This window comes from Portunus trituberculatus, chromosome 38, assembly GCF_017591435.1.
Source record: "Portunus trituberculatus isolate SZX2019 chromosome 38, ASM1759143v1, whole genome shotgun sequence".
In the NCBI taxonomy this organism is placed as follows: Eukaryota; Metazoa; Arthropoda; class Malacostraca; order Decapoda; family Portunidae; genus Portunus; species Portunus trituberculatus.
Genome location: NC_059292.1, coordinates 14,663,654 through 14,691,153, shown reverse-complemented (window position 1 = coordinate 14,691,153; position 27,500 = coordinate 14,663,654). Strand labels below are relative to the sequence as shown.

General features: G+C 46.1%; 1 protein-coding gene across 10 annotated transcripts in view; it reads right to left on the bottom strand.

Moving 5' to 3' along the window:
* LOC123515165 (protein similar-like) overlaps positions 1-27,500 on the bottom strand; it is a 352,568-nt gene that overhangs the window by 163,450 nt on the left and 161,618 nt on the right. For 5 of the 10 annotated variants that reach the window (XM_045273664.1, XM_045273657.1, XM_045273666.1 and 2 more), the window contains one exon: positions 5,915-6,102. In XM_045273664.1, coding sequence (XP_045129599.1) covers positions 5,915-6,102 — 188 coding nt within the window. Of the gene's footprint in view, positions 1-5,914; positions 6,106-7,109; positions 7,196-27,500 lie in introns of those variants that run through there. The other 5 variants (XM_045273663.1, XM_045273658.1, XM_045273656.1 and 2 more) reach the window with 2 other exon arrangements.

The window sequence follows — 27,500 nt, the reverse complement described above, 5'->3', positions numbered from 1 at the left end:
AAGAGCTGCAATACTGAAATGATCATAAGGAGGTACTCGTATACCTATGACTTGGCTCTCCCCTCCCTCCACCTCATGTAAGGACGACACGCCTCCATACACACACACACACACATACACACACACACACACACACACACACACACACACACACACACACACACACACACAGGTCTTGGCAGGAAGCTAATGAGTCAGTAAAACCATTCAGACTTGCTTACAGAGAAGGTCAGCGGGAACGCGGGGAGGAAGCAAGGGGGGAGGGGGTGGGGAGGAGAAAGCACTGCAAGCAAGTAAAAAAAATAATAAAATAAGAAATAAGAAAAAAAATAATAAAATAAATAATAAAATAAAAATAATAATAAATGAAAAATAATAAATAAATAAATACACTAGAAAACAAAGAAGCAAAGCACACCAAAGTAAATAATGCTATGAATACACAATTGAATCCAAAACAAAAGAAAGAAGAAAAAAAAAAAAGATATATGAATAGTGTGTGTGTGTGTGTGTGTGTGTGTGTGTGTGTGTGTGTGTGTGTGTGTGTGTGTGTGTGTGTGTGTGTGTGCCGAACAACCTTTAGTAAAAGTGCATTTTCGTGGAAAAATAAATGGATAAAAAGTTGAAGCGATACAAAAGATAAAGCTGAAGATAATAACACGTAATCAAGGTCACACCCATCTTTCCCTCTATTCACCAAAACACACACACACACACACACACACACACACACACACACACACACACACACACACACATACACACACACAATAAGTAAATTCTTGGTTAAGTTAGATTCATAGTTAGGTTAAGCATTTCATTGTTTTAATGTCCCCCACCCTGTTCATTTTCAGTGTAAATTTTTTGTTGCACTGCCAAATTAATAAACCGTATATTATTATTATTATTATTACACACACACAGAGAGACGTATAATTTGCTAAGGAATATTGGATTAGCATTTCACTACATGGACAAAGAAATGATGAAGAAATTGATAAGTACTAAAATAAGACCTAGATTGGAATATGCAGGAGTTGTGTGGACCCCCCCATAAAAAGAAACACATAACGAAATTGGAGAGACTACAAAAAATGGCTACAAGAATAGTTCCAGAATTTAAAGGGATGACATATGAGGAGAGACTAAAAGCTGGATCTACCAACCCTGGAACAGAGAAGAGAGAGAGGGGATCTGATACAAGTTTATAAATTGATTAACGGATTGGACCAAGTGGATAATGAGAAACTAATCCTGAAAGAAGAATATGACATCCGAAGCACAAGATCGCATTGTAAGAAACTGAGGAAGGGAAGATGTCTGAGGTATGTTAAAAAATTTAGTTTCCCGCAAAGATGTGTTGAGACTTGGAACAGTTTGGGTGAAGAAGTGGTGTCAGCAACGAGTGTACATAGTTTTAAAGAAAAAATGGATAAGTGTAGATATGGAGACGGGGCCACACGAGCATAAAGCCCAGGCCCTGTAAAACTACAACTCGGTAAATACAACAACTAGGTATATATATATATATATATATATATATATATATATATATATATATATATATATATATATATATATATATATATATACACACACACACACACACACACACACACACACACACACACCACGTAGTGTAGTGGTTAGCACGCTCGACTCACAATCGAGAGGGCCGGGTTCGAGTCCCGGGAAGCGGCGAGGCAAATGGGCAAGCCTCTTAATGTGTGGCCCCTGTTCACCTAGCAGTAAATAGGTACAGGATGTAACTCGAGGGGTTGTGGTCTCGCTTTTCCGGTGTGTGTTGTGTGATGTGGTCTCAGTCCTACCCGAAGACCGGTCTATGAGCTCTGAGGTCGCTCCGTAATGGGGAAGACTGGCTGGGTGACCAGCAGACGACCGAGGTGAATTACACGAGTGACGCACAAATTTTTACTTACAAAAAATCTTAATCTCATTCTGTCAACATCAAAACATTCTGAGATACACGAACGAGCATTTGGAAAACCTCTCACCTTAGCGGTCTTGGGGTTCAATTTCACCGCGACTCACGAGAGCAGCAGTGGTAAGTATAGCGACACAACATACCCCGGTGCCATCACGCCACAGCGTCACTGCAACCAGTCTCACCATTCAGTTTGTGTCAAGAACTAATCATTCACACATCTATGGTGAAAAATGTTGAAGTTGTCGTTGTTATTATTATTTTTCTATCTTTATTATCCTTTTTTGTTGTGGGAGGAAGTGCATAGTTCGTTTGTTCGTTCGGAATGCCTGCCAAATGGTGTTGTAGACCATGCAGTACCATCTTAGTCTGTCATCATGTCCGTAGCCTCACTTCCTCACCGGGTTTTGTGGGATGACTGTCTGCAGATCTGACGACTTAAGACTAAAGAGAAACGCTACGCACCGAGGAGTGACTGCTTGTAACACCACTTCTGGCCGGTATCACACACCACAGATAAAATTAGCGGATCAGTAAGCTCGTAGTGTCGAATTAACGTGACGAGAGCATTTTCGAAACAATCTGGCCTCACACTGCAAATACTTGGTGCGGCAATCACCAATCACTTTCATTCAGCGCCGGTAATAAATCAATAAACCAATCTCTAATCATATTACTATAACTTATTCATTTATTTTACTTTTACAAATGAAGCTGGAGACACAAATTTCAGGCAGGCATACTTATCAGTCAGATCTCTCTCTCTCTCTCTCTCTCTCTCTCTCTCTCTCTCTCTCTCTCTCTCTCTCTCTCTCTCTCTCTCTCTCTCTCTCTCTCTCTGCTCCTGTTCTCGCACCACTCCACCACCACCAAGTGTCCTAACAGCCTCGTTGTCGCCACTGATTCATGCATTCCCCACTCACCCGTCAAGACCTTTCTTCCACTCAGCGCCCCTAGTATACAAGCACGCAGGCATCCCCTCCTCCTCCACACACACACACACACACACACACACACACACACACACACACACACACACACACACACACACACACACACACACACACACACACCGCGTAGTGTAGTGGTTAGCACAATCGACTCACAATCTAGAGGGCCGGGTTCGAGTCCCGGGAAGTAGAGAGGCAAATGGGCAAGCCTCTTAATGTGTGTGGCCTCTGTTCACCTAGCAGTAAATAGGTACGGGATGTAACTCGAGGGGTTGTGGCCTCGCTCTCCCGGTGTGTGGAGTGTGTTGTGGTCTCAGTCCTACCCAAAGATCGGTCTATGTCTATGAGCTCTGAGCTCCCTCCGTAATGGGGAAGACTAGCTGTGTGACCAGCAAGCCACCGAGGTGAATTACACACACACACACACACACACACACACACACACACACACACACACACACACACACACACACACACACCAATCACATTCTGAGTCATGCATTTCTCTCGGTCATCATCAAACGTTGCAACACACACACTCCAACTCAAAGACGTTTTGCAAGCCAATCCAGGTCCTGTACACTCAATGCAGCTCGGCGCCACAGTGGCTGGGCGTCTGTGTGTGGTTAGGTAGCCAGGCACATCACAGACCCTCGAGCCAAGGATAACCTAGTTTTTCTCTGCGTAATAATGTTTTAACCTGATTGTGATATCCTACATCAATCAGTTAATGAATTTGTCTGGATCTTTTGTCTGTTATGGCTTCTCCCACGCAAGGTCTGGTGCTTACTGACTTCTCGAAAGACAATACTACATATAATCGAGAACACTGAAATGGCTGGAGGTTTTTTTTGCTTTCTTGCTTTACTTTGGAGGGGTTCTGGCCAATGACATCCTGCTGTAGCAGTCATAAGGTTAATGAGTGGCAATTGTACAGGTAAGCTCGCAAATAATGACTGGGAGTGGTTAGTCTTAATGGCTGAGTCTTGGAAATATTGAAATCATTGTACATGTCAGGAAGAATGAGGAAAAAAAAAAATAGGCCACTTACAATGCCGCTTCTTAAATGAAATGGAGAAATCAAGAAGAGGAGGGAGGGTTTGCCTGTTTCGTTTGTAAAGCGTCTTCAGGGATGATTCACATCTGACAGCTTGGCGAAGGCTTGTTAGGTTGAACTGGGTTAGTTAAGGTTCAATGCAGGGAATGGGATAAGGAAGCAGCGGGTATATATTACCTCCGGGTGGGAAAAGAAATGTGTGTTTGCTTGTAGCTATACAAAAGACCTCCATACCACGGAAAAAAAGTGACATGCATCTTCTTTCTTTCCTGTTTAATATGCATGTTTTCTCTTTGCAGTTAATTAAAACAACAAGGATCCGGCTTGACGCTCTTCCTTTCCCGGTGCATGGTGGGGGAACATGCCGCAACAACCTCCACCCAGCAAAGACGAACAGGAAAAGCATGGACAAATACTCCTAAGCAACGTAACATATGCAGTTTGATATCAAGGTGTGTGTATGTATGTGTAATTCACTGTTTGATCTGCTGCAGTCTCTGACGAGACAGCCAGACGTTACCCTACGGAACGAGCTCAGAGCTCATTATTTCCGATCTTGGGATAGGTCTGAGACCAGGCACACACCACACACCGGGACAACAAGGTCACAACTACTCGATTTACATCCCGTACCTACTCACTGCTAGGTGAACAGGGGCTACACGTGAAAGGAGACACACCCAAATATCTCCACCCGGCCGGGGAATCGAACCCCGGTCATCTGGCTTGTGAAGCCAGCGCTCTAACCACTGAGCTACCGGGCCGTGTGTGTGTGTGTGTGTGTGTGTGTGTGTGTGTGTGTGTGTGTGTGTGTGTGTGTGTGATGATATAAGAGAAAGGGAAATGTCTTGTTCTGCTCCAACATGTTGTACACACACACACACACACACACACACACACACACACACACACACACACACACACACACACACACACACACACACACACACACACACACACACCTCAGCCACCAAATCATTAGAAAACACAGACACACACGCTATGGAAAATACTAAATTAACAAGCTTCACGCCCCTCATTAGACGCACAGCCTTACAACCAACCAGTAACACTTCCCTGCCACACCCAATCCGCGTATTTCCCTGCCTGTTTCTATGAGGTGAATTTATCTAACTGCTCACCCAGGTCTCTGTGTCACCCATTATAAGGTGACCTGCATTACTCCTTTACAAAATGACAACACAAGCAAATAATGGGCAAACATCTGCAGCTTGATCAAAGTGAATGTGTGAAAGGTATTGAAGTTACGTAATGCATGCTCTGGATACCACTCTCATTTTCACACCCTCTCCATACGTATACGCTGCTTCCTGAGTGTGTGTGTGTGTGTGTGTGTGTGTGTGTGTGTGTGTGTGTGTGTGTGTGTGTGTGTGTGTGTGTGTGTTAGTTTACGTGTGGTGTGGCGTTAGAATAAATGTTTACAGGAATAACTCTCACATCTTTTCTTCAACTATTACTTTACTACTCCTATTAATGCTATTACTACTATTACTACTACTACTACTACTACTACTACTACACTACTATTAGTAGTGGCAGTAATAAAAGAAGAAGAAGAAGAAGAAGAAGAAGAAGAAGAAGAAGAAGAAGAAGAAGAAGAAGAAGAAGAAGAAGAAGAAGAAGAAGAAGAAGTCAAAGTAGTAGTAGTAGTAGTAGTAGTAGTAGTAGTAGTAGTAGTAGTAGTAGTAGTAGCAGTAGCAGTAGCAGTAGCAGTAGTAGTAGTAGCAGTAGCAGTAGCAGTAGCAGTAGCAGTAGCAGTAGCACTACTAGTAGTAACAGTAACAACGTCAATTTCAAGAAAAGGAATAAAAAAACGTCAAAAAAAAAAAAAAAAGGAAAACCAGCATAAACTCCACGGTAAGAAGTAAAAAGAGTAAATGCAGAACAGGAAGACAACACAATAAGCATCATTAGTGACAGCAGCACCTGGGCAGCACTCACCTGTCTCGCATACGGAGCGCAGATGCAGATTGGCAATGGTGAGCCTCATGATGGAGGCCTTGTCCAGCTGGCTGAGGGTCTGCGGGGAGAGGGGCAGCACCGAGGCCAGCTCGGCGAAGATCTCACTCTCCTTCCCGCGACGGTTACGTGCGGCATTGCGACTCTGTTCCTTTCGCTTGTCGCTGTTTCTGTAAAGGAAATGACGACCGTTAGTCCATCTGTGTGAGGGTCACCCGCCACCTCTCACCTGTCACCCTGTCTGTCTTCTCATTCTTACACCTGCTTGTTGTGACGTATTCTTCTCTCTATACTATCATTCTTTTTTACGTAAGAGGGAACACTTGACATCATTGCGTTATATAGTTAGTATTTGTCACCAGTACATTTTTATGTCACCTATTCAACCGAAAAGTACTTCACGTGTAACATCACATTAGTGTCAACATGTCACTCGCTCATCTTGTCAGTGCACCGCCATTACACCTCACTCTATGCTGAGCACAAGTTACTGATCAACAGCACCATATGTTACGCCACCTGTTGCTTTGAAGTCTTTTGGCATGTAAAATAAGGAAACCCTTTCACAGAAGATTTATAAAAGCACCAATAACATACATACATATATATATATATATATATATATATATATATATATATATATATATATATATATATATATATATATATATATTTTTTTTTTTTTTTTTTTTTAGCAGGAAATCAACCGTTTGTTAAGTTAAAGTGGAGAATATCTTTTTACAGTGTAATATGAAAAAAAAAAAAAATAATGAGAGGAAGACTTGCCAAGATGGGTGTGCCCTCTCGTCACACCAAAGCCTAGCACTGAGCCACGGCCGCGCTCGCCTGCACCCTCCATGTCCTGCCCCTGCCCTCACCACACACCCGCGCCCTCATAACCTTCCATTCCTACACATCTTCCCTATTTGCCTCCCGTTTCACATTTACCTTGATCATCTTTTCAACTCTTGAGGCTCCTCAGTCAATACCTCCAATCACTCATTCAACGCAAGACGATGTCTGGCTGGATGATGGTGAATGACTTGTTTTGGTGGTGGTGGGAGATGATGATGATGATGATGATGATGATGATGATGATGATGACGATGATGATGATGATGATGATATTGATGATGATGATGTTGAGGTAGAGGTGGTGGTGGAGGTTGGGTTCTACCTGTGCGAACACCCGGTGGACGCAGATGGTGAGAGTGGGCGCGTGGGTGGACTGGGAGGGGAAGGACACATGCAGGCAGTCACTCCCGGGGAATGGGTGGGGGAAGGGAGGGGGCGGCTTCCTTCTTTCCTGGCTTGCACAGTCACGCTTCACAACAAGCCGTGTTTTTCCATCTCACGATCTCCCTCTGGTGGAACGCGAGGTCGTCACAGATAAGTTCTTGCAAACACACTCAGCAAACCTTTCATGGACTGAGTTTTCTTACGTTTCCCCGCAATGAATCAGCGTGACGCCCTGGTCGAGTGGCGCGCTGATGCCACAGATCAGCCTGACTGCCACTCGGTGTGCAAGAGGTCCATGCACTTTGCTCCTCACAAACACCCTCCAACACTAACTCTGAGTCGTCCTCACAAACTTTACCCGACAGCTTTAATCTCTCGCCGCCAGCACACACCCTTGAGTGGAGTGACTCAATTAAATGATCTCGCGTGTCCTCGGTGTGATGAAGCACAGATAAATCCTCATGAGGCGCCTCAAGGGGAGTCTTGCCAAAACAAGCTCAAGTTCTCTTTCCTATTGATGGCAGGCAGTTTGCGTATTAATTAGGAATCCTTCAAAAGAGACTACCTGTTACTCAATTAAAGGTTATCACGTAATTACTGGACGAGATGAGTCAGGCAAGGCATCATGAAGCAGAGGCGTTATCCTGATGCACGGTGGCAGTCTGTATCTCTTCGCTATCTCCAGCACTGGCCAGCAACCTTACTCAAGTAATCTAGACGCATGTATATAAATGTATACTGGCGCTGTAATCTTTCGCTATCTTGTGAGGAGCTCCAAGAATTCCCCCGTCAACTTGTCCACTGATCGTCCCTTGTGACTGAATGTTTCAAAGTTGTAACTGAGACAGGTAAAGCATTTTTCTCAGGTATAAATAATGCAAAGAAAGGTTCACAGTGGAGCGTTCTTTGAAGACATTCATGAGTACAAGAAGTAATTGGAAAAGATAGTTTGTCGGCACCGAATGTGAGGGACACAGAACAAATAAAAACAGAAGTACAGAGTAATGGCGGCGATCTCTTATCAGCAAGGATAAGGAGTTCTCTAAACCTGATACCCCGGCGCCTCCTTCATATCGCTCCACCCTCTCCATTAACCCCCAAAAAGTGATCTAAGTTAAGAGATGCTTGGCTTTAGTGGCCCAACATCGCTTCCCAGACAGTGGAGCTCACGGGACGAGGGCGCCTCTTGGTGATGGGCAGCAGCAAGCTACTACTGCCTGGCGGTCCTCAGGTAATGGTTACTGAAAAGCGTCCACAGTTTCTCGCAGCAGTACCACAGCATCTCCATCATCTGGATGACGATTTGGCTCCAGTCGATCTTAAAGAAGACTTTGATGGCCGCCTCAGAGAGCCCCATCATTGCTGGCAACACACTGCACTCTTCACGCTAATGGCGTTAAAAATATCACACGAATGACCTTCAATCACCGTCACTTAGCCACGATAACACTTAACGGCACTCTCGAGTTCTTATCAAAGCAGCATGAGGCACGAGGATACGCAGTGTCACCTGACGGCCTCACCGCTGCCCGCAACACCAGACCAGGGTGCCACTGTAGTGGAGTGGTGGCGATGGTGTGTGGAGGAGAAAACAGCTCTCTATTAGTGCCATGAAAGTCATGACAAGCTTCCTGGGCGACAGCCAGAGATGAAACGCTGCCGTGTTGTATCATGAGGCCTTGCCTCTCTAATTGTGAATCATCTCAACACTTACCTCATTTCTACCACTTCATCATCGACCACAACCCTTGAGTCCTCTCTTCCACCTCAACACCTCAGCCGTCCTCTTACCTTGCGCCCACTCGGCTTTATTCACACTCATTGTTCAACTAAAGCAGGTGACATCATTAAAATTTGATGGTCACCATTCGCACGTTCATTCCTTCCACCGCAATAACACGCCTTCGCTGTGGCCCTACCCCTCGCCAGCCGGCAAGATGATGATGATGATGATGATGATGGTGATGATGATGATGATGATGATGATGTATGATGATGATGATCACGATGATGACGATGATAACAACAATAATAATAATAAAAATAATAATAATAATAATAACAAAATAACAATACTAATGATAATTATAACAACAAAAACATCAACAACAACAACAACAACAACAACAATAATAATAATAATAATAATAATAATAATAATAATAATAATAACAATAATAATAATAAAATAACAGTAACAGCAGCCGCAACAACAACAACAACTAGTAAATGCAACAACAATAAAATGAAATTCCAGTAGCCCAGGAACAAGCACGACAATTATAGGACAGCTGACACACGCAGGGAGGAGCGCCCTAAATATGGGAAGGGTGCAAAGAAAATAAAGTCAAGGGAACACAGAAGACGGCGCGTGGAGGAGCAGTGCCAAGGGTGCTGCTCAGCTGGCGCCGTCACCCACCACATGACTGAGACGAGGAGGGGAGAAAGGGGGGAGGGGAAGAGGAGGGGAAGAGAGAGGACAGGAGAGAGAGAGAGAGAGAGAGAGAGAGAGAGAGAGAGAGAGAGAGAGAGAGAGAGAGAGAGAGAGAGAGAGAGAGAGAGAGAGAGAGAGAGAGAGAGAGAGAGAGAGAGAGAGAGAGATTATATACGAACATACACTCTGCTATTCGATGAGTCTTAGCAACGCTCCATTACCTTTTACACCATTACGAAAAAGTTGTAATGAACAAAGTAAAAATTTAATTCATAGTCACAACTACAGCCTCTACTAGGAAACTTATAATCTAGTGTTCATTCACACGCCCCAACACCCACCCCTCTCCTTGCTATACCGACCCATTTCTCACCCATGTCGACCTGACCCACTGTGGCCCTCCTCCTCCCCCTCCCCCTCCTCCTTCTCCTCCTCCTCCTCCTGTTGCTGTTGCTCCCCTTTAACCTTTCCCCGTTATCTAGTCTCCACACAAGGCACTAAGCCACACAGAAGCTCTACTCCCGTCGCTCCCCAGCACCCGCGGATGTCTGTATCAAGGGACGGACAGCCGAGTGAAGTATGTCACATGCAACCCACCATGACAGCCGCGGCGGGCACTGCACCACCACACGCCCCACGGCCACTAAGGGCACTCCAGAAGGCAAGCACTTCCTTGATAGCAAAGTGCACTGTCTCCTCACAGCCAAAGGTGATGGAGTACGAAATGAGTAACGTTAAAGAACAGTTGTGGCGCTTTAAATGTAGCGGACTGTAGCAGACAGGGAGAGGCGCCCCAAACACTCCCTTCAGTGCGTTGTTCATGGAAAAGTACACACACACACACACACACACACACACACACACACACACACACACACACACACACCTCATCACGCCTGCCATTGTCTGTATTCCCGTCGCCACGAACACGCCACCATCATCATCATCAAGCCTCATGTTTTCCGTCACATTTGACTTGTATTATACGGTGCTGATGGTGTTACCGGCCCGCCCTGCACACCACGCGCCTACACAATGAACGCACTGGCTAAATCACCTCTCAGTTCCTAGTCAATATTTCCAGGGTTCAGTGACTATCCTGAAGAGAATAACGAACAAAACAGCAGCGCAAAAACAATGAAAATAAGAATGTAGTCCTTTATGAAATCAATAAGCGCAGACCTTACTTCCACCAGCGAGTCCTCGTGAATACTTGCCAAGCCTTTCCCAACTCTTTCCGAACCCCGACGCTCATTAACGACATGGGAAAGAAAAACGAGCAACGCAGTAATGGTGTAAAGAAAACATAAGGAAAAGTGTAAATATTTTCCTATTACTAAAATCAGAACAACAAAATTTCACATCCATTAAGCTGCCAAGGAAGATAAGAAGCAAGACTGATGCAGACACCACCCCTCCCTGTCCCAGCCCCAGGCCCTGTCCCTATCCCTGCTCCCTGCCCCTGACCAAGACTCCCCATATCAATCGGCACCAAGGCTCAGATGGTAACACTTGGCCGCCTAGCAAGCCAAGGACTGAGTGCCTCTATCCGCCCATCCGCCCCGGCAGGAGGTGGACGGGAGTGACGGCACAGCTGGCGATAAGGGGAGCCACTGCTGTGATAAGAAAGCCTAGACTCCTCGCTACCCTTGTCACCCTCAACCTTCCTGCCTCTCCTGTATTTCTCACCATGCCTTGCTACAGTCCTCACCTTCACCTTCACCTCAAGTCTTCCCAATGTTTCTGCAGCCTCAACACTTCGCCAACAGTACGATACACTCTTCTCCAACACCACGCCAATCTACATTCCTCATCGTCGCCACCACCCATATCTTCCTCTCTTACTACTACTACTACTACTACTACTACTACTACTACTACTACTACTACTACTTACTTAAATCCTCCCTAAACATTCTCCGCTACACTTTCCTACACCATCCATCTCTCTTATTATAACTTATCTTTATTACTTTATATCTTTTACATCGCCATTTGACCTCGATATCGCTGCACCTTAGGTATAATCAACCAATAAACCAATCAGCCAGCCAGTCAGTCAGTCAGTCAATCAAATGTCCACCTCGCTGTCTTAACTCCCTCACTGGTATAGTTTGTCACTAAACATTCAGGTCACTTTAACATCTTACATGGACACAGTAAAGAGAAAAGAAGGTTAATTTTATCTTTTATTCCTCTAAGCTACATAATTAATATCTCTCAAAGACACAGAGCTTAGAAATTAGAGAGAGAAAAAAAAAGGTTAATTTGATCTTTTCTCCGATACAGAACTAAGACAATGTACGCCAAAACTCGTACCAGTGAGGCTCCATCCCTTGCCTGTCTCGAAGCGCCTGAAGAGTGCAGTGTTCCCCCAAGGGCGTGCATTGTATTAAAGGAGGAGTGTCTTGCTACTCCAATATTAGACACTGTTACGAGATTAGGATGAGAGAGAGAGAGAGAGAGAGAGAGAGAGAGAGAGAGAGAGAGAGAGAGAGAGAGAGAGAGAGAGAGAGAGAGAGAGAGAGAGAGAGAGTTGACAACGAATGTACGCATCCTTCTGACAGGATTTAAAATAATGATGCCGTAAGACCAACACAGTGATATGGGACTCCTGCTGGTAATCTCTCTCTCTCTCTCTCTCTCTGTGTGTGTGTGTGTGTGTGTGTGTGTGTGTGTGTGACCCCGTGGTGAAAGTAGGCACCGACATGGAAAGAACGCTGGCATTTCTTGGAGAAAAGCATAATAAAGTCGTGGAGGAAGAAGTGATGTTTTGTTTCGAATGTGACGAGGAAATGGGGGAAAATGAAGAGAGAGAGAGAGAGAGAGAGAGAGAGAGAGAGAGAGAGAGAGAGAGAGAGAGAGAGAGAGAGAGAGAGAGAGAGAGAGAGAGAGAGAGAGAGATCCTACACTATCGTACATCCTTACGCCGCAACTCCACTCCACTCCACTCCACTCCACTCCACTCCCTCCCCTCCACCACATGTGGATAATGTCAAGGTCAGCCTGGCGTCAACTATTCCAACTCTCTCTTTACAAACACGACGCATCCAGGCACCTTGTTTATCCTCCCTCCTTCCCATTCAAGGCTAAGGTTCTCTGTGGCTGACGAGTTCCTCCATCAACGCCTCCGCCAGGTGTGGGGGTAAGCAAGCGGTGTGGATGGATACCCTTAGCAGAGGCGGACAAGATGTGGTGGAAGACAGGGTAGGGGGGTGCTCATGTACGTGCAGGCGATGTGAGGGTGGGTGAGGGGAGGGCAGGGATAAGGTATGATGATTTACAAGATCTTGAATGGGAATGTAAGCTGTAATATGGAAGGTGCAGGAGGGCAGAGTGCTGTGTTGGTGGTTGTGGGTGATGGGGTGAGGGTGGATCACGAGGAGAGGCTTACACAGGTTTATAATGACCAGAAAATAACGAAGATACACATACGCAGCAAAGGAAGATGAGAATACTCCCCTCTTCCTTCACTCCTCCCTGAGAAAATATCCCCATCCCCTCCTCTCCCTCACTTCTTTGTCCCTCTTCCGTCCCTTCCCCTCCCAAGGTCACCTTCACGAGGCTAAGAACACAAACAGGTGCACTGACAGAATGCGAGTAACTTTGGTCCGCCGAATGAGATCAGAGTGCAGAGGTGCCGCGGCGGGAGGCGGCGGCCCGGGTCATCCTCGTTCCGCGTATACTTCTTATTCCGGTTTAATGGGGTCTTTTTTTTTTTTTTTTTCTTTTCTCCAGGTCTGCCTCTCACTCTTCCCACTCCCACTGCCTCCCTGCTCTGTATGCTGGCCACACTCGCAGGTGCTCTGTATGCAGGGGACACGCACACGTACGCGCCCACAATGGAAGGTGCTCATACGCAGTCATCAGAGAAGATCCGCAAACCATGTCAGTGCAGAAAAAGCTCCTCTGGGTTGCCAGGATCCACGCAAGTCCCTGGGCATTGTAGGGCGGCAGCGTGGACACCCACATATGTTGCAAGTCACAATCTGCCGCCAACGGTGCTTACTGTATGTAGCACCACCAGCAGCCAGTATAACAAAAACCGGCTATACGCCTGTTCTTGTGTTATGTGCATAACATACAACACGAATGGCGCAGCCCCGACGCCAAGCTCCAGCCACTCACCTGGGTTAAAAAGGTGTGAGTGTCTTGTCACTCGGCCCTTTACCAGTCTCCCTTCCATCTGGCTTTATAAACATCCCTACTTCGCTTTTCTTTACTGATCTTTTCCTTTCCCTTCAATTATAAAAGTGGAACAATTGAGATTATTTATTACACAGTCCTACGTTTCAACCAAACACACACACACACACACACACACACACACACACACACACACACACAGACAGACAGACAGACAGACAGACAGACAGACAGACAGACAGACAGACAGACAGACAGACAGACAGACAGACAGACAGACAGACAGACAGACAGACAGACAGACAGACAGACACACACACACACACACACACACACACACACACACACACACACACACACACACACACATTAAGAAAAATCACAGAACATGTCATGAGGGGACAAAAGATGCAAAACACAGTGAATCAGCAAGTTCCTATACAGTGAAAAATCTCGACAATTTTGGTTTTATGAGACACTTAAGACCAAACCGGCACGTGGCGTGGCATGGACTGTCTTACCGGTGTGTGGCTCAACCCAGCCCTTCACCTCAGATGTTTTACGTGGCTTGACCTGAGGCCGCTTTGGAGGATCAACTGATGGACTCCACTCAATAGTGGCTCGGGATTTACATAATTAGTTATCATCCTTTATCAGTTATGCCATGTTTGTTCCCTTGAGTGTGTGTGTGTGTGTGTGTGTGTGTGTGTGTGTGTGTGTGTGTGTGTGTGTGTGTGTGTGTGTGTGTGTGTGTGTGTGTGTGTTTCATTGTTTGATCTGCTGCAGTCTCTGACGAGACAGCCAGACGTTACCCTACGGTACGAGCTCAGAGCTCATTATTTCCGATCTTCGGATAGGCCTGAGACCAGGCACACACCACACACCGGGACAACAAGGTCACAACTCCTCGATTTACATCCCGTACCTACTCACTGCTAGGTGAACAAGGGCTACACGTGAAAGGAGACACACCCAAATATCTCCACCCGGCCGGGGAATGGAATCCCGGTCCTCTGGCTTGTGAAGCCAGCGCTCTAACCACTGAGCTACCGGGCATGTGTGTGTGTGTGTGTATGTGTGTGTGTGTGTACTTGGGCCAGCTGAGTGATGAATCTAAGTGTTGTCGTTTACAGTGACCTTGAAGCAAATATCACACACACACACACACACACACACACACACACACACACACACACACACACACACACACACTACTACTACTACTACTACTACTACTACTACTACTACTACTAATAATAATAATAATAACAATAATAATAATAATAGTAATAATGTTAAGAAGAAAAAGCAGTCTTGTCTCATCAGTGGCGCACGATTACTAAAAAAGAAAAATGCATATAGATTTTCTTTCTTACTTGAGCAAAGACACGCAGAGCAATTTTGTCTTGACGTAAACACGCCATGCAAATTTTCTCTATGACAGACGAATTCTTTACTGCAATTGCAACATCACTTATCCTGCTGACTTCATGTATACCCTACGTTCTGTTACCACGAGATGGAAGGAAGGTACTGCACGAGGTTCACTAGAAGAATTAAGAGTTGTATTTCAAAACGTCCCATTCTCTCATTAGGACTATTATCACAGCACATTGAGATGGTGAGCCGGGTTCTCATGGATGCTGTTTCCCGGTAATGGTGCTTAAGACTTTGTAATCTGTGAAAAGAATTATAAAACTACTCCTTATAATGTCAATAATATCCACTAAAACTGTTAAATGTATGGTAATAGTAGTAGTAGTAGTAGTAGTAGTAGTAGTAGTAGTAGTAGTAGTAGTAGTAGTAGTAGTAGTAGTAGTAGTAGTAGTAGTAGTAGAAGTAGCGTCGAGGCGTCTGGGAATGAGGTTTTCGGAGAATGAAAAAATAAACGAATGAATAAACAAATGGAAGAATAAACAAATATATAAAAACCAGCAACATGTCAGGACATAAACACATTAATTGCATTAAATGAGAGAAAAAAAAAAACATTAAAAGGATGAGAGTACTATTGAAACCATTACTATCAAAATAAAGGCGACATTATGATGGAGAGAAAGCAAGAGGGAGTGAAGGCAGGCAGGCACGAAGGAAGAAAGAAAATGAGGCAAGGAAACATAATACATCCTTTAGCGGGCGAGACGTGATGGTGAGGGTGTGAGAGCAGGTGAAAGGGAGGGATGTGTGAACGGGCGAAACAAACAGTCATGACCTCTTCAGTCACTCCTGCACCGCCACAACACTTCACTCATGCCGTTCACTCAAACTACTACTACTACCACCACCACCACCACCACCACTACAGCAACACTCCATCCTGCCTCACTGGAAACCACCCATAGCATTTTCATTTCCAGCACATGTTCCCTCTTCACCCATTCTAGCATTCACCATCTTTCCTCATACATTCACAGTCTTTCAACACCATTGCCATCAAAATACTCAGAGTCTTTTAACATCCCTGACACCACAACACCCCTCAATCACCCAATCAATCGTATTACATGCTTTCTGATACCTTCACCTCCAGTATAACATCCCTCCTCACCCACCCATACCACCCTCTCATATCTACAACAGTAATAAACTATTCACCCTCATGCATTTACTCATAGCGTTCTCCTGACACCTTTACCACCTTTACACACTTAACCCCTTCAGTACTGGGACGCATTTTTATTACGAGTTTTGGGTATGATTAAACGATATATTAGGAAGGGTCTATGGAAGTCATATGATTAATGGCCAGTCTTCACTATTTTAATCCCCACATGAATTTCTGAAGCTGTACACAATCGATCAATAGTAACAAGAATAAATATGAAAACATGTCATACTACTGAAGGGGTTAAACATCACTCTGACATCCTTACCTCCACCACACCACCTTCTCTTGAAATCCATATCACCACCACAACATCTTCCCTTTATTCACTCATACCGCACCCTGACATCCCCACCCGCACCATCACAGTCCCCGCCCTTCCAATAACTTCTTCCCGAGACATGACAGCAATGAGACAAGGGAACTGATGTGAGGTCATAAGAGTGAGAAACGAGGAAACATGATAAAGGTAATGTGAAAGAGAAGCCAGCAATTACTATCCCTGCCGCCCCTCCCTCTAATCTTCCTCCGTGCCACGTTGGCCATCCCAGGGGTCGAGGGCGGCCAGAGGTTGCCAACTATCCGTGGTGTGTGGCGGTGTCTGGCTAATTGGATGCCAGGCTCTGTGTTTGGTGGACCGCTGACCAACGAAAGATTTACAAACATACATGGACACGGCCAAATATACACACACAAACAATACGGTATACAAAACTGGTACACAAACAAATAGTCAGACGTAGGCATACATACAAAGGAAGGTGTGCACGGGAATATTCATACTTACTTATACTTGTACGTACACATGTTATGCACGGCTTTGTATATTTGTGGTGTGTGTGTGTGTGTGTGTGTGTGTGTGTGTGTGTGTGTGTGTGTGTGTGTGTGTGTGTGTGTGTGTGTGTGTGTGTGTGTGTTACAGGAGGAAAGCTCATATTCACGACGAAGTAATGACCTAATTAAGTCAATATCATATTTCATGATGGACAGAAGGAAAAAAAAAAATAAATAAAAACAAATAAATTCATACTCCCATTGCAACACATGGACCACCAACACAACAAGAAGAAGAAGAAGAAGAAGAAGAAGAAGAAGAAGAAGAAGAAGAAGAAGAAGAAGGAGAAGCAGAAGAAACGATAAAATAAATAATAAAACAACACATCAATAGAACAAGAGGAGGAGGAGGAGGAGGAGGAGGAGGAGGAGGAGGAGGAGGAGGAGGAGGAGGAGGAGGAGGAGGAGGAGGAGAGATAAAAGGTCAAATCACAAAAAAAAAGTAAATAAACCAAAACATCCAAAAATACCAGCACCAGCACCAGCACCACCACAACCACAACCACCACCACCACCACAACCACAACCACCACCACCACCACAACCAACAACAACAACAAATCGCGTGGCGTCGGTTCGTCTGCCAAGATGTTCGGTGATTAAGGTAATGATCCCACCTGTCTGGCTGACGCATGACCCTTAAGGTGGGGACAATGCACCCTGCCCTCATCCCCTCCCCTCTCTACCCTCTACCTACCCTCACACTCCCCACTCCCTCCCCTCTTTAACTCTTTACCTCCTCCATTTTCTCCTTTACCTTCCCTCCTTTCTCTCTGTTCCTTACTACCAGATATATTCCTTTTCCTCCTGTCTTCCTTCCTCTCTCTCTTCTCGTATTTGTTCTCTTCTTCCACATCTCTTCACTCTTCCTCACACCTTCCTTCTCTGTTTTTTTTTTCCTTCCTTTACTTCTTTTCCTTGTTTCTTCTCTTGTTTTCTTCTCCCTTTCTTCTGTCTGTTCTTTATCTCTAGCTCTCTGCCATTTCTTCTCTTGCTTCTTTCCCCTTCCTTCCACTTTCTACCTCCAGTTTCTCTCTCTTTCTCTCTCTCTCTACACCTTCCGAACACACACATTCTCTCCTCTATTGCCTCCAGCATCCACAACTCTCACATACCACCCCAACCGCCGCCAACGCCACCTCCACCACTACCACTGCAGTCACTACAAAACTTTCCAACCTACTCTCACTACACACCTGACGACATAACCTTTACCTGTGACTCTCTCTCTCTCTGAAACTATTACTCTTGACATTTTTTTCCCTCCCACAATTCTTTCAGTCGGATTTGAAGACGGAAATAAATAAATGCTAAAGTTAATCAATTCTGTGTAATGGAATCCGCGTGACCTCGTCCTACTAATAAGAGTGTTTCGTTCTTTCACACACACGTTACACTTTTATTCCTTGTGTTTTAATTCCTCCTTTCATCCATTTTCTTGCCTTTATTTTTCCTCCACCAATCCGCTCTTTAATTTTTGACTCCGTGTCTTTCAGGAGAATCAAGAGTTTTACGGGAGATGATGGAACGGGGGAGGAAACGTGGGATGGGGAGGGGAAGTGAAACGAGGGGAGGGGGGAGGGAAGAGAAGGAGATGGAATTCACACGTGATATGAAAGGAAAGGGTGACGGAAGAGAGAGAGAGAGAGAGAGAGAGAGAGAGAGAGAGAGAGAGAGAGAGAGAGAGAGAGAGAGAGAGAGAGAGAGAGAGAGAGAGAGAGAGAGAATGCGTTTATCAGGTCGCAAAGCTGGAGGAGGAGGAAGAGGAGGAGGAGGAAGAGGAGGAAGAGGAGGAGGAGGAGGAGGAGGAGGAGGAGGAGGAGGAGGAGGAGGAGGAGGAGGAGGAAGAACATGGTAGATAGCACGATGACCCTTCCTTATGTAACTATTTGATCCCCCTCTTCCACCACCACCACCACCACCACCACCACCACCATCTCCTCCTCTTCCTTCCTCTCGGTCGTCAATCTCGCCATGTCTCTCCCTTACAATTTATAGCCTAGTCTGTGTCCGCCATTTCCAGTGTCGACTTTCTATTTATTACGCTGCCGAGAATTACTTCCTTAACCCATCCTCCCCTTCGCTGCCCCCCCCTCTCTCTGTCTCTCTCTCTCTCTCTCTCTCTGTGGGTTAGCCGACTGCAGTGATTTTCTCCTCCCACCTCGTCTGCGTTCCGCCCGCTAGTGATGGATGGATGGCATGGGCAGGAGTAACTACCAATACATAGACTTCTTAGACGTGACATGGGTAGAGGGCGGCGAGGGGCGGGTGGTGGGAGGGGGACAGCCATAGTGGGCGGCGAGAAGCGGAGAAGCGGTGGGTGGTGGTGTTGGTGGCGATGGACGGCAAGGCGGATAGATTTCACTGAATCACTAGCAGCGCCGCCCCTTGGATTGTGGAAGTGACGTTTATCGAAGCCCATTATCTCCTTAACGTACATGATAAACTCCGTAGTCTTTTCCGAGGCGCCACGCTGCTGCCAATGTCACAATCTGGTGGTTGGTAAACGTTACATAATCCTGCGCTTATTGGTGTTGCGTTCTCCTCTGTCAGCGTCTCAGAGGTTTTATGCAGGTTTCTCTTCACGTATATCCTTCCCTAGAGCTTCTTTGTGGCCTTCCTCTCGCGGTCACTGAAGCCTGACGGCGCCCTACAGCCATGTACACAACAGTAATCCTGGCACGGTAATTCAGTGGATGCTCCGTTAATCTATGCTGAAGATAAACTATGTAAGGGTATTTGTGGGGCTACATGATGTAACTCCGTGTGTGTGTGTGTGTGTGTGTGTGTGTGTGTGTGTGTGTGTGTGTGTGTGTGTGTGTGTGTGTGTGTGTGTGTGTGTGTGTGTGTGTGTATACCGTGTCAGTCGCTCTGTGGTAAGGCTGATGTCGGGGAAATAAAAAGAAGCTATGTCTGTAACCGGAAGGCGATCGAGGAGTGTCAGCTCTGTATACTTAACCCAAGCACAAAAATATGCGTCGTTATCTAACACGGTATCTTCCACTTCATCTCTCATACTGTATTGTGCTGACTTTTTCTTTACTTTGTTTAATAATCTTTCCTAGTGTTATCTTCTTCCGCTGTTGTCTTTTTTTTTCCTTTTTTTTATATAGTTCATCTCCATTTCCGAGTATTTCCATGATTCATCTACGCTTCTTAATCTCTTGACGTCAACCCTCCCTACCCCCGCTGATAAACACACACACACACACACACACACACACACACACACACACACACACACACACACACAGACGGTTGCTAATTTAGGACTGTTTATTCCTCAAACATGTGTATACATAGAAGAAAAGCTCTAGTTATGTTAAACGAACATTCACATATAAACAACCAGCTGGCGATGCATAACATGTCCACAAACGCTTTACAAAACATCATACAAAGGAAATTACTAACTTGTACATTTTTTTTGTTGCCCTAATAACCCTGCACTTTAAAAACATGAACTAATGTTTATTCTGTCACACTGCATTAAAAAAAAGTCATCAACAAATGTTTCTTTTTAACATAGTAAGTCTGATTTTAGGGAAATATTTGTGTTCGACCCTTAAATTAGTGACTTGATTCTGCCACTAAGCACAACAGTAAGAGAAAATCCAGACTATTTCCCTGTCAGCTTTGTATATATAGCCCAGACTTATGATTCATTAATTGGTGACATAAGACAAGACCATTCGCCAGCCTTGAAGTGCACAATGGGTCGCCTGTATGGTGTCAGAGCCGCTATGCGTGTGGCCCTTCTCTCGCCCAGTACCGCAAGACCAACAGCGAGTTTTGTGGCAATGGAAGGTCCGTCTTGTGATGGCCCTTTCATAATTTATTTGAAGGCGACGAAAACACCAGATAAAAGTGACGCCAGGCCAATGTGGAACGCCACCAGCTCACTCGATAAAAGTCAGAGCCTGTATTCTGAAACGCTGTCTTCATAACATTTACTTTCAAAGGTCAGAGACTTTTTTTTCACGTTTTCAATGGTATTTTCCCCACTGATGGTGCAAAATTTATCCTGAACTTTTCCTTAAGTCGTGGAAACTCCCTTGAAAACCCCCAACAGTTTCCAGTTCAGCCAGTTAAATAGTGGTGGAGACATGACGCCGAATGGTGTGATAAAGTCCATACTGGAGAAGTCAGAGAAAGCCGCCGCCGCCGCCACTGCCTCGCCTCGCCATCCTTGTAGTGCTGCTGTTCTCGCTAGTGTGTCCATGGTGGGTCATCGAACTACACGTGATACTGTAATCTACGCGAGTATTTAGACAAGGATGAAAGGCACTGAAACACACACAGCGGCCAGCAACAAGGAAGCTGCCAAGCAAGGCCTCCCCTTTCCTCCCCCCCTCGTCTTGCCCACTTACACGCAGGCTTCTGCTTCCCACCCTGCACCTCCCCTTCCTCCCTCCTCACCCAGTACTACGAAAGAAAGCACAGTCGATAAGAATGTGCAAGCATAATCGTGAATGCAATCGAAGTGGCTGCAGGATGACACGTGGAGGCAAAGGTGCTCCTCAGGTCACGGTGTGCTGTTGTCGTTGATGTTATAATACTAAACCTGATCACAAACTTCATTTCATAATATGTTTGGACAATTACGACTATTCACACACGCGACAGGTTCAGTGCGAGCGTGTGTCGAGAAAGTATTTCAGCGACCCAACACAAACAGGTTCCAGGTAAGCGGCCAGATGACGCAAGAGTGGACGCACGTACACCTGTGGCTCCAACACACCGACCTGATCAGTGACGTTCATCCCTACGCACCTTTAACATGGCCTTGACTGACAAAGGGCGGGGAAGCAACGGGCTGGGTAGGCTGGATCGAGGCGGGGCGGAGAGGGACAGGGTGAGGTGAAGCACGCGGAGTGGAATCCCGGGCTATCACTATAAAAACAACCTGTCAGGGAATCACCCGCGGCTCTCGCTCACCACAAGCCTCCTGTGGTGATAATGAACCCCAGGGCAAATACGGGAATTTTATGAAAAGATATTTAACAGTAAAAGCGCGCATACTGAAAGCCTGGTATTCATCCAACACAACCTAGCCTTACCCTAAACACCTCCCGACCTTTCAGCCTCAGACGCACAGTGAACTGCACCACTTTTCTCCCGGACGCGGCTTCTCATAGCGGTGCTGATCAGGTAAAAGGGCAAAAGCAAGTCATCCCGGGGTCAGCGCGCCCTCTACAAACACAAATATCCTCTGTTCTCGTGTTCGTGGAAGCGTGCGTGACCGTGGTGGTGGCGGCGATGACGTCTGTGTCTGGTCTAGTGTGTTGGACTTAGAGTGAGTAGTGGTGGCAAGGCAAGAAGTTGGTAGGAGGGGAGAGGATGAGGTGGCTCTGGGAGGAGATGAAGCGGTTAAGTGATGGCGACTCCAGAACACATGGACATTGCATCCTTTGTGTCCCGTGCGAGCTGTCTTCCTCTCCTGCCTTGCACAATGCCTGCACCCTTGCCCGTCGACACTCCAATTCTTCCACCGCCTCCACAACAGCCGCTGCCAACACCATTAAGGGTACGAATTGCTGCTCGCTATATTGCATTGGACGACTGCCTCTCTTTCCTGCTTTCCTCCCTTTGTCTACTCCACTCTGTTCTTCCACAATTAGTTTGATAGTTCACTTACGTCGTTCAGCAGATACATTTGTTATAGTTTCATCTATGTAATCCTATATCATCCTTCACGCTTCCATCTTGTGCCCACACCACCATTAGTTCTCTATTGTTTATTCATTTGACTGTGCATTCATTACCTCTGCGACATTTTCTTGCCATACCCATACCCGCATCCCGACTAAACTCTTATTCACCACCACACAAGTTAGCGCCGCTCCATTTTATGCGCACATAACAACCCTGCGTCTAATCTCACACAATTACTCAATCTCCACTAATTCTAAAAGGCAACTGACATAAGATCTGACTTGCTTCGAATCGAGTGCAAAGCAAAACAGTGCGTCCTTATGAGACAGACAGCAATGCCCCTCTACTGTTCCTCTCCCTCCCTAGCCGCCACAATACCCCCGCACCCTAGTGACCACCCCTTCCACACGCACGCAGCAGAGAGCTCGCTTCAACACCCTCCCTTGTGCATCCTGCGGGGCGAGGAAGTGCGGGGCTTCCATGAGATGAACACACAAATCGTTGCCAATTACCACTGCGGCGGCTCCCCGACAAATGGTGCCTTGTGGTGGCGGCGCCGAGGCTGTTTGGGCGAAGCAAGGGCCTGAAAGGGTATCCGCGCTGTGAGGGTCGCAACACCAACGCCTCGCCTCCTTCTTCTCACTCAACTCACCACGCCATCACCACCACCACCACCACCGCCACCAATGTCCACTTCCAGCAACGCCAACTCTCTCTCACTCTTTCTCTCCCTTCTCCCACTGAAAGATATTCAATTCCTCCCTCCCTCCCTCTCTTGCTCTTCTAAACTCTTCAATCTATCATACCCACCATCATCCATTCCCATCCCTACCAAAATTATCCTTGTTATTTTTCGGACTCTCCTCCTTATCCTCCTCCTCCATCACTGTTACGACCATGACCACCTCTAAGAATACCACCACCAATAACACCACCACCACCACAAAAATACACAATGAGGATTTAGAACACACACACACACACACACACAAAAAACAAAAAAAAAAAAAAAAAAAAAAAAATGCATTCTTCACAACACCCTTGACGGAGGCTACCAACATAAACACACCAGCATCCCCCGCCTCCTCCCTCCCTCCTTCCCACCCCCACCTCCCCATCCCACCCGGCATCCCAGACTCTCACCTCCAGCCCCTTCCCTCCACCCCTCTCACACGGTGCTACAACACTGCCCTTCATCCTTGTTCGAGAGAGAGAGAGAGAGAGAGAGAGAGAGAGAGAGAGAGAGAGAGAGAGAGAGAGAGAGAGAGAGAGAGAGAGAGAGAGAGAGAGAGAGAGAGAGAGAGAGAGCTCTTAAAAAGAAATTGCAGTGCATTTAAAAAGATTAGTTTGAGGGACACTTAATTATCATTATTATTATTATTATTATTATTATTATTATTATAGATATCATTGTTACTGTTATTATTACTACTACAACTACTATTACTGTTACTATCATCACTGGCACAACTAAACACATTACTATTACTATTATTATTATTATTATTATTATCATTAAATAATATTATCATTACATGTTATATATTATTATTATTATTATTATTACTAATTGCCAGTACGTTGAGAGAGAGAGAGAGAGAGAGAGAGAGAGAGAGAGAGAGAGAGAGAGAGAGAGAGAGAGAGAGAGAGAGAGAGAGAGAGAGGGCAGCAGGTAGCAGTGGCAGTGAGTGTTGGGTTGAGAGCTACAAGAACAAACAAAGTAGAGAATAATGGTGAGAGTTCCACAAAAATCACAACACAAAGCCACATAAACAGGTCATTCCCGCCCCTTTACCCCAATCTCTCTCTCTCTCTCTCTCTCTCTCTCTCTCTCTCTCTCTCTCTCTCTCTCTCTCTCTCTGCAGGATACTAGTGGTGGTAGGAATAGTGTATAAGTGTAGATGCTGAGGAGGGAAGAGAGAAGAGAAGGAGGATTGGGGGAGGGCTGGTGTTATTACGCACTTGTGTCAATACAAGAACGTCAGCTGACCCTTTACCTCCTCAATCCCCCCTTCCTTCTCTTCCTCCCTCTCCTCCCTCTCCCTCCTTCTTTCCCTCCCTCTCCCTCCCCTCCCTCTCCCTCTCAGGCTCACCATCTTTCTCTCTTCCTCATTCAAACAGGAAATGGAGAAGGTGGTGGCACACAAACCCTAATTCTGGCAATAAAACAATACTGGAAGGATGAAGACACACACACACACACACACACACACACACACACACACACACACACACACACACACACACACACACACACGCTAAAGGCTATGGATCTACCAACCCTGGAACAGAGAAGGGAGAGAGGGGATCTGATACAAGTTTATAAATTGATCAACGGAATGGACCAAGTGGATAATGAGAAACTGATCCTGAGAGAAGAATATGACATTCGAAGCACAAGATCGCATAGTAAAAAGCTGAGAAAGGGAAGATGTCTGATAGATGTTAAAAAATATAGTTTCCCACAAAGATGTGTTGAGACGTGGAACAGTTTGGGTGAAGAAGTGGTGTCAACAACGAGTGTGCATAGTTTTAAAGAAAAATTGGATGTGTAGATATAGAGACGGGACCACACGAGCGTAAAGCCCAGGCCCTGTAAAACTACAACTAGGTAAACACACACACACACACACACACACACACACACACACACACACACACACACACACACACACACCGGGTAGTGTAGTGGTTAGCACGCTCGACTCACAATCAAGAGGGCCCGGGTTCGAGTCCCGGGAAGCGGCGAGGCAAATGGGCAAGGTAAATAGGTACGGGATGTAACTCGAGGGGTTGTGGCCTCGCTTTCCCGGTGTGTGGAGTGTGTTGTGTGGTCTCAGTCCTACCCGAAGATCGATCTATGAGCTCTGAGCTCACTCCGTAAGGGGGAAGACTGGCTGATTGACCAGCAGACGACCGAGGTGAATTATACACAATGCTTTGAACGGTCATTATATTCTAAACTCTAAGGACTGAGCATTAACATACTAGCCTATGTACACATGCTCCACCCACTTTCTCTCTCTCTCTCTCTCTCTCTCTCTCTCTCTCTCTCTCTCTCTCTCTCAGCTATCAAACCACCACCCTCCCTGGACGTGCCTCGCCCCGTGGTCCCTAGATGGCGTCTGGGTCACAGTCACACGTCCTGGTGGCTGCGTTTTCAGTTCTGGTGTTCGTCATAGTCTTCACAGGACCTACCCACCCAGCCACTCAATGCACTGCTTCCTCTCCTGCCTGTGACCTTCTCCCTGCCACGCTCCTTTCCCTCCCCTTCCCTCCCCTCCTACATCGCAAGCTGCACCTCACTTGTGTTCCTTTCCCACGTCTTGCTGAGCGTGCAGGAAAGGAGTTCGAATCGATGAATTGATTTTATTTATTACATTCCTTTCTCACTGCCTCCGTCACCTACACAGTAGTAGGTTTCAGAAGGTTGCGGGATACACTGGAGGAATGAGTAGCGCCGTACAACACTGTTCAGGGCAGTGTTAGGGCAGATGGTTTGTGCTTCCTGCTGTGATGGGTATGCGTGCTTTAATATTCATAAGTGCATTCCCACCAGCCAGTCAATTCCACCGCATCCATAAATGCCAAGAGGCACACACGGAAGCCATGGGCGCTCACCTGCTGCCTCAGGCTAATGCTACTCAGGCACTGTTCACGGCCACTGTGACTCTGTCGTGCTACTGACCGACTGAGATTTGAGCAACTGTTTCTCTCACTATTTTTAACGTAACGGATCCTCCACGCAAGTGCTTTGGTTATTTGTATAACACAATAGAACGTGGGTGTGGGTGTCGCTTGCTCACTCTGAACCATCCACTCCCATCATGCGACGGAGGCTCTCAGGCAGTCATACAGTGGTGGTAAATCTCACATCTTCCACTTCAATACGCTTGAAAAAGTGCGGCACCATGACACACCGGAAGCGTCGCGGCGAGGAGCACCGCGTCACAAAACGACCTCCCGCAGCTCGGTGCCTGAGCAGTGCGTGTGGTCTTACTGCCAACATTTTCTTCTAACCTAACCACTAGTCATTTTATAAACACTCCACTCCCCTCATGGTAAGGTCACGGCGTGGTCATTGCGTCACCATTGTAACAAAGCATAATCAACTGGAATTAAAGCACACACAAATATACATACATATACTTTTTTTACTTAAATATCAGGTCAGGAAAATGGGGAGATGCGCATTAAAAAAAGAAAATATAATTCACATATTAATTCAAGACACCAGCTCTCTCTCTCTCTCTCTCTCTCTCTCTCTCTCTCTCTCTCTCACACACACACACACACACACACACACACACACACACACACACACACACACACACAGACAAACATGTGCACTCAGTCATCATCATTATCATGACGTCACCGCGCCTCGAGTGTCGCAACGTCCCCGCCCTCCCTCCAGTGACGTCACACAGTGATGGCCCGCGGCTCTCAGCTGGGGCAGGCAATGTAGGCAGCAGGCGTGACGTGTGGTGGGTGTGACAGAGGCACGGCGCAGCTCTGGTCTGATGAGTGACGTATCTGTATGATAGGTGTTGTCATGCGCACCCCCTCTCTCTCTCTCTCTCTCTCTCTCTCTCTCTCTCTCTCTCTCTCTCTCTCTCGGAAAGAAGAGGCAAGTTCCTCCAGCGTCGGAGGGC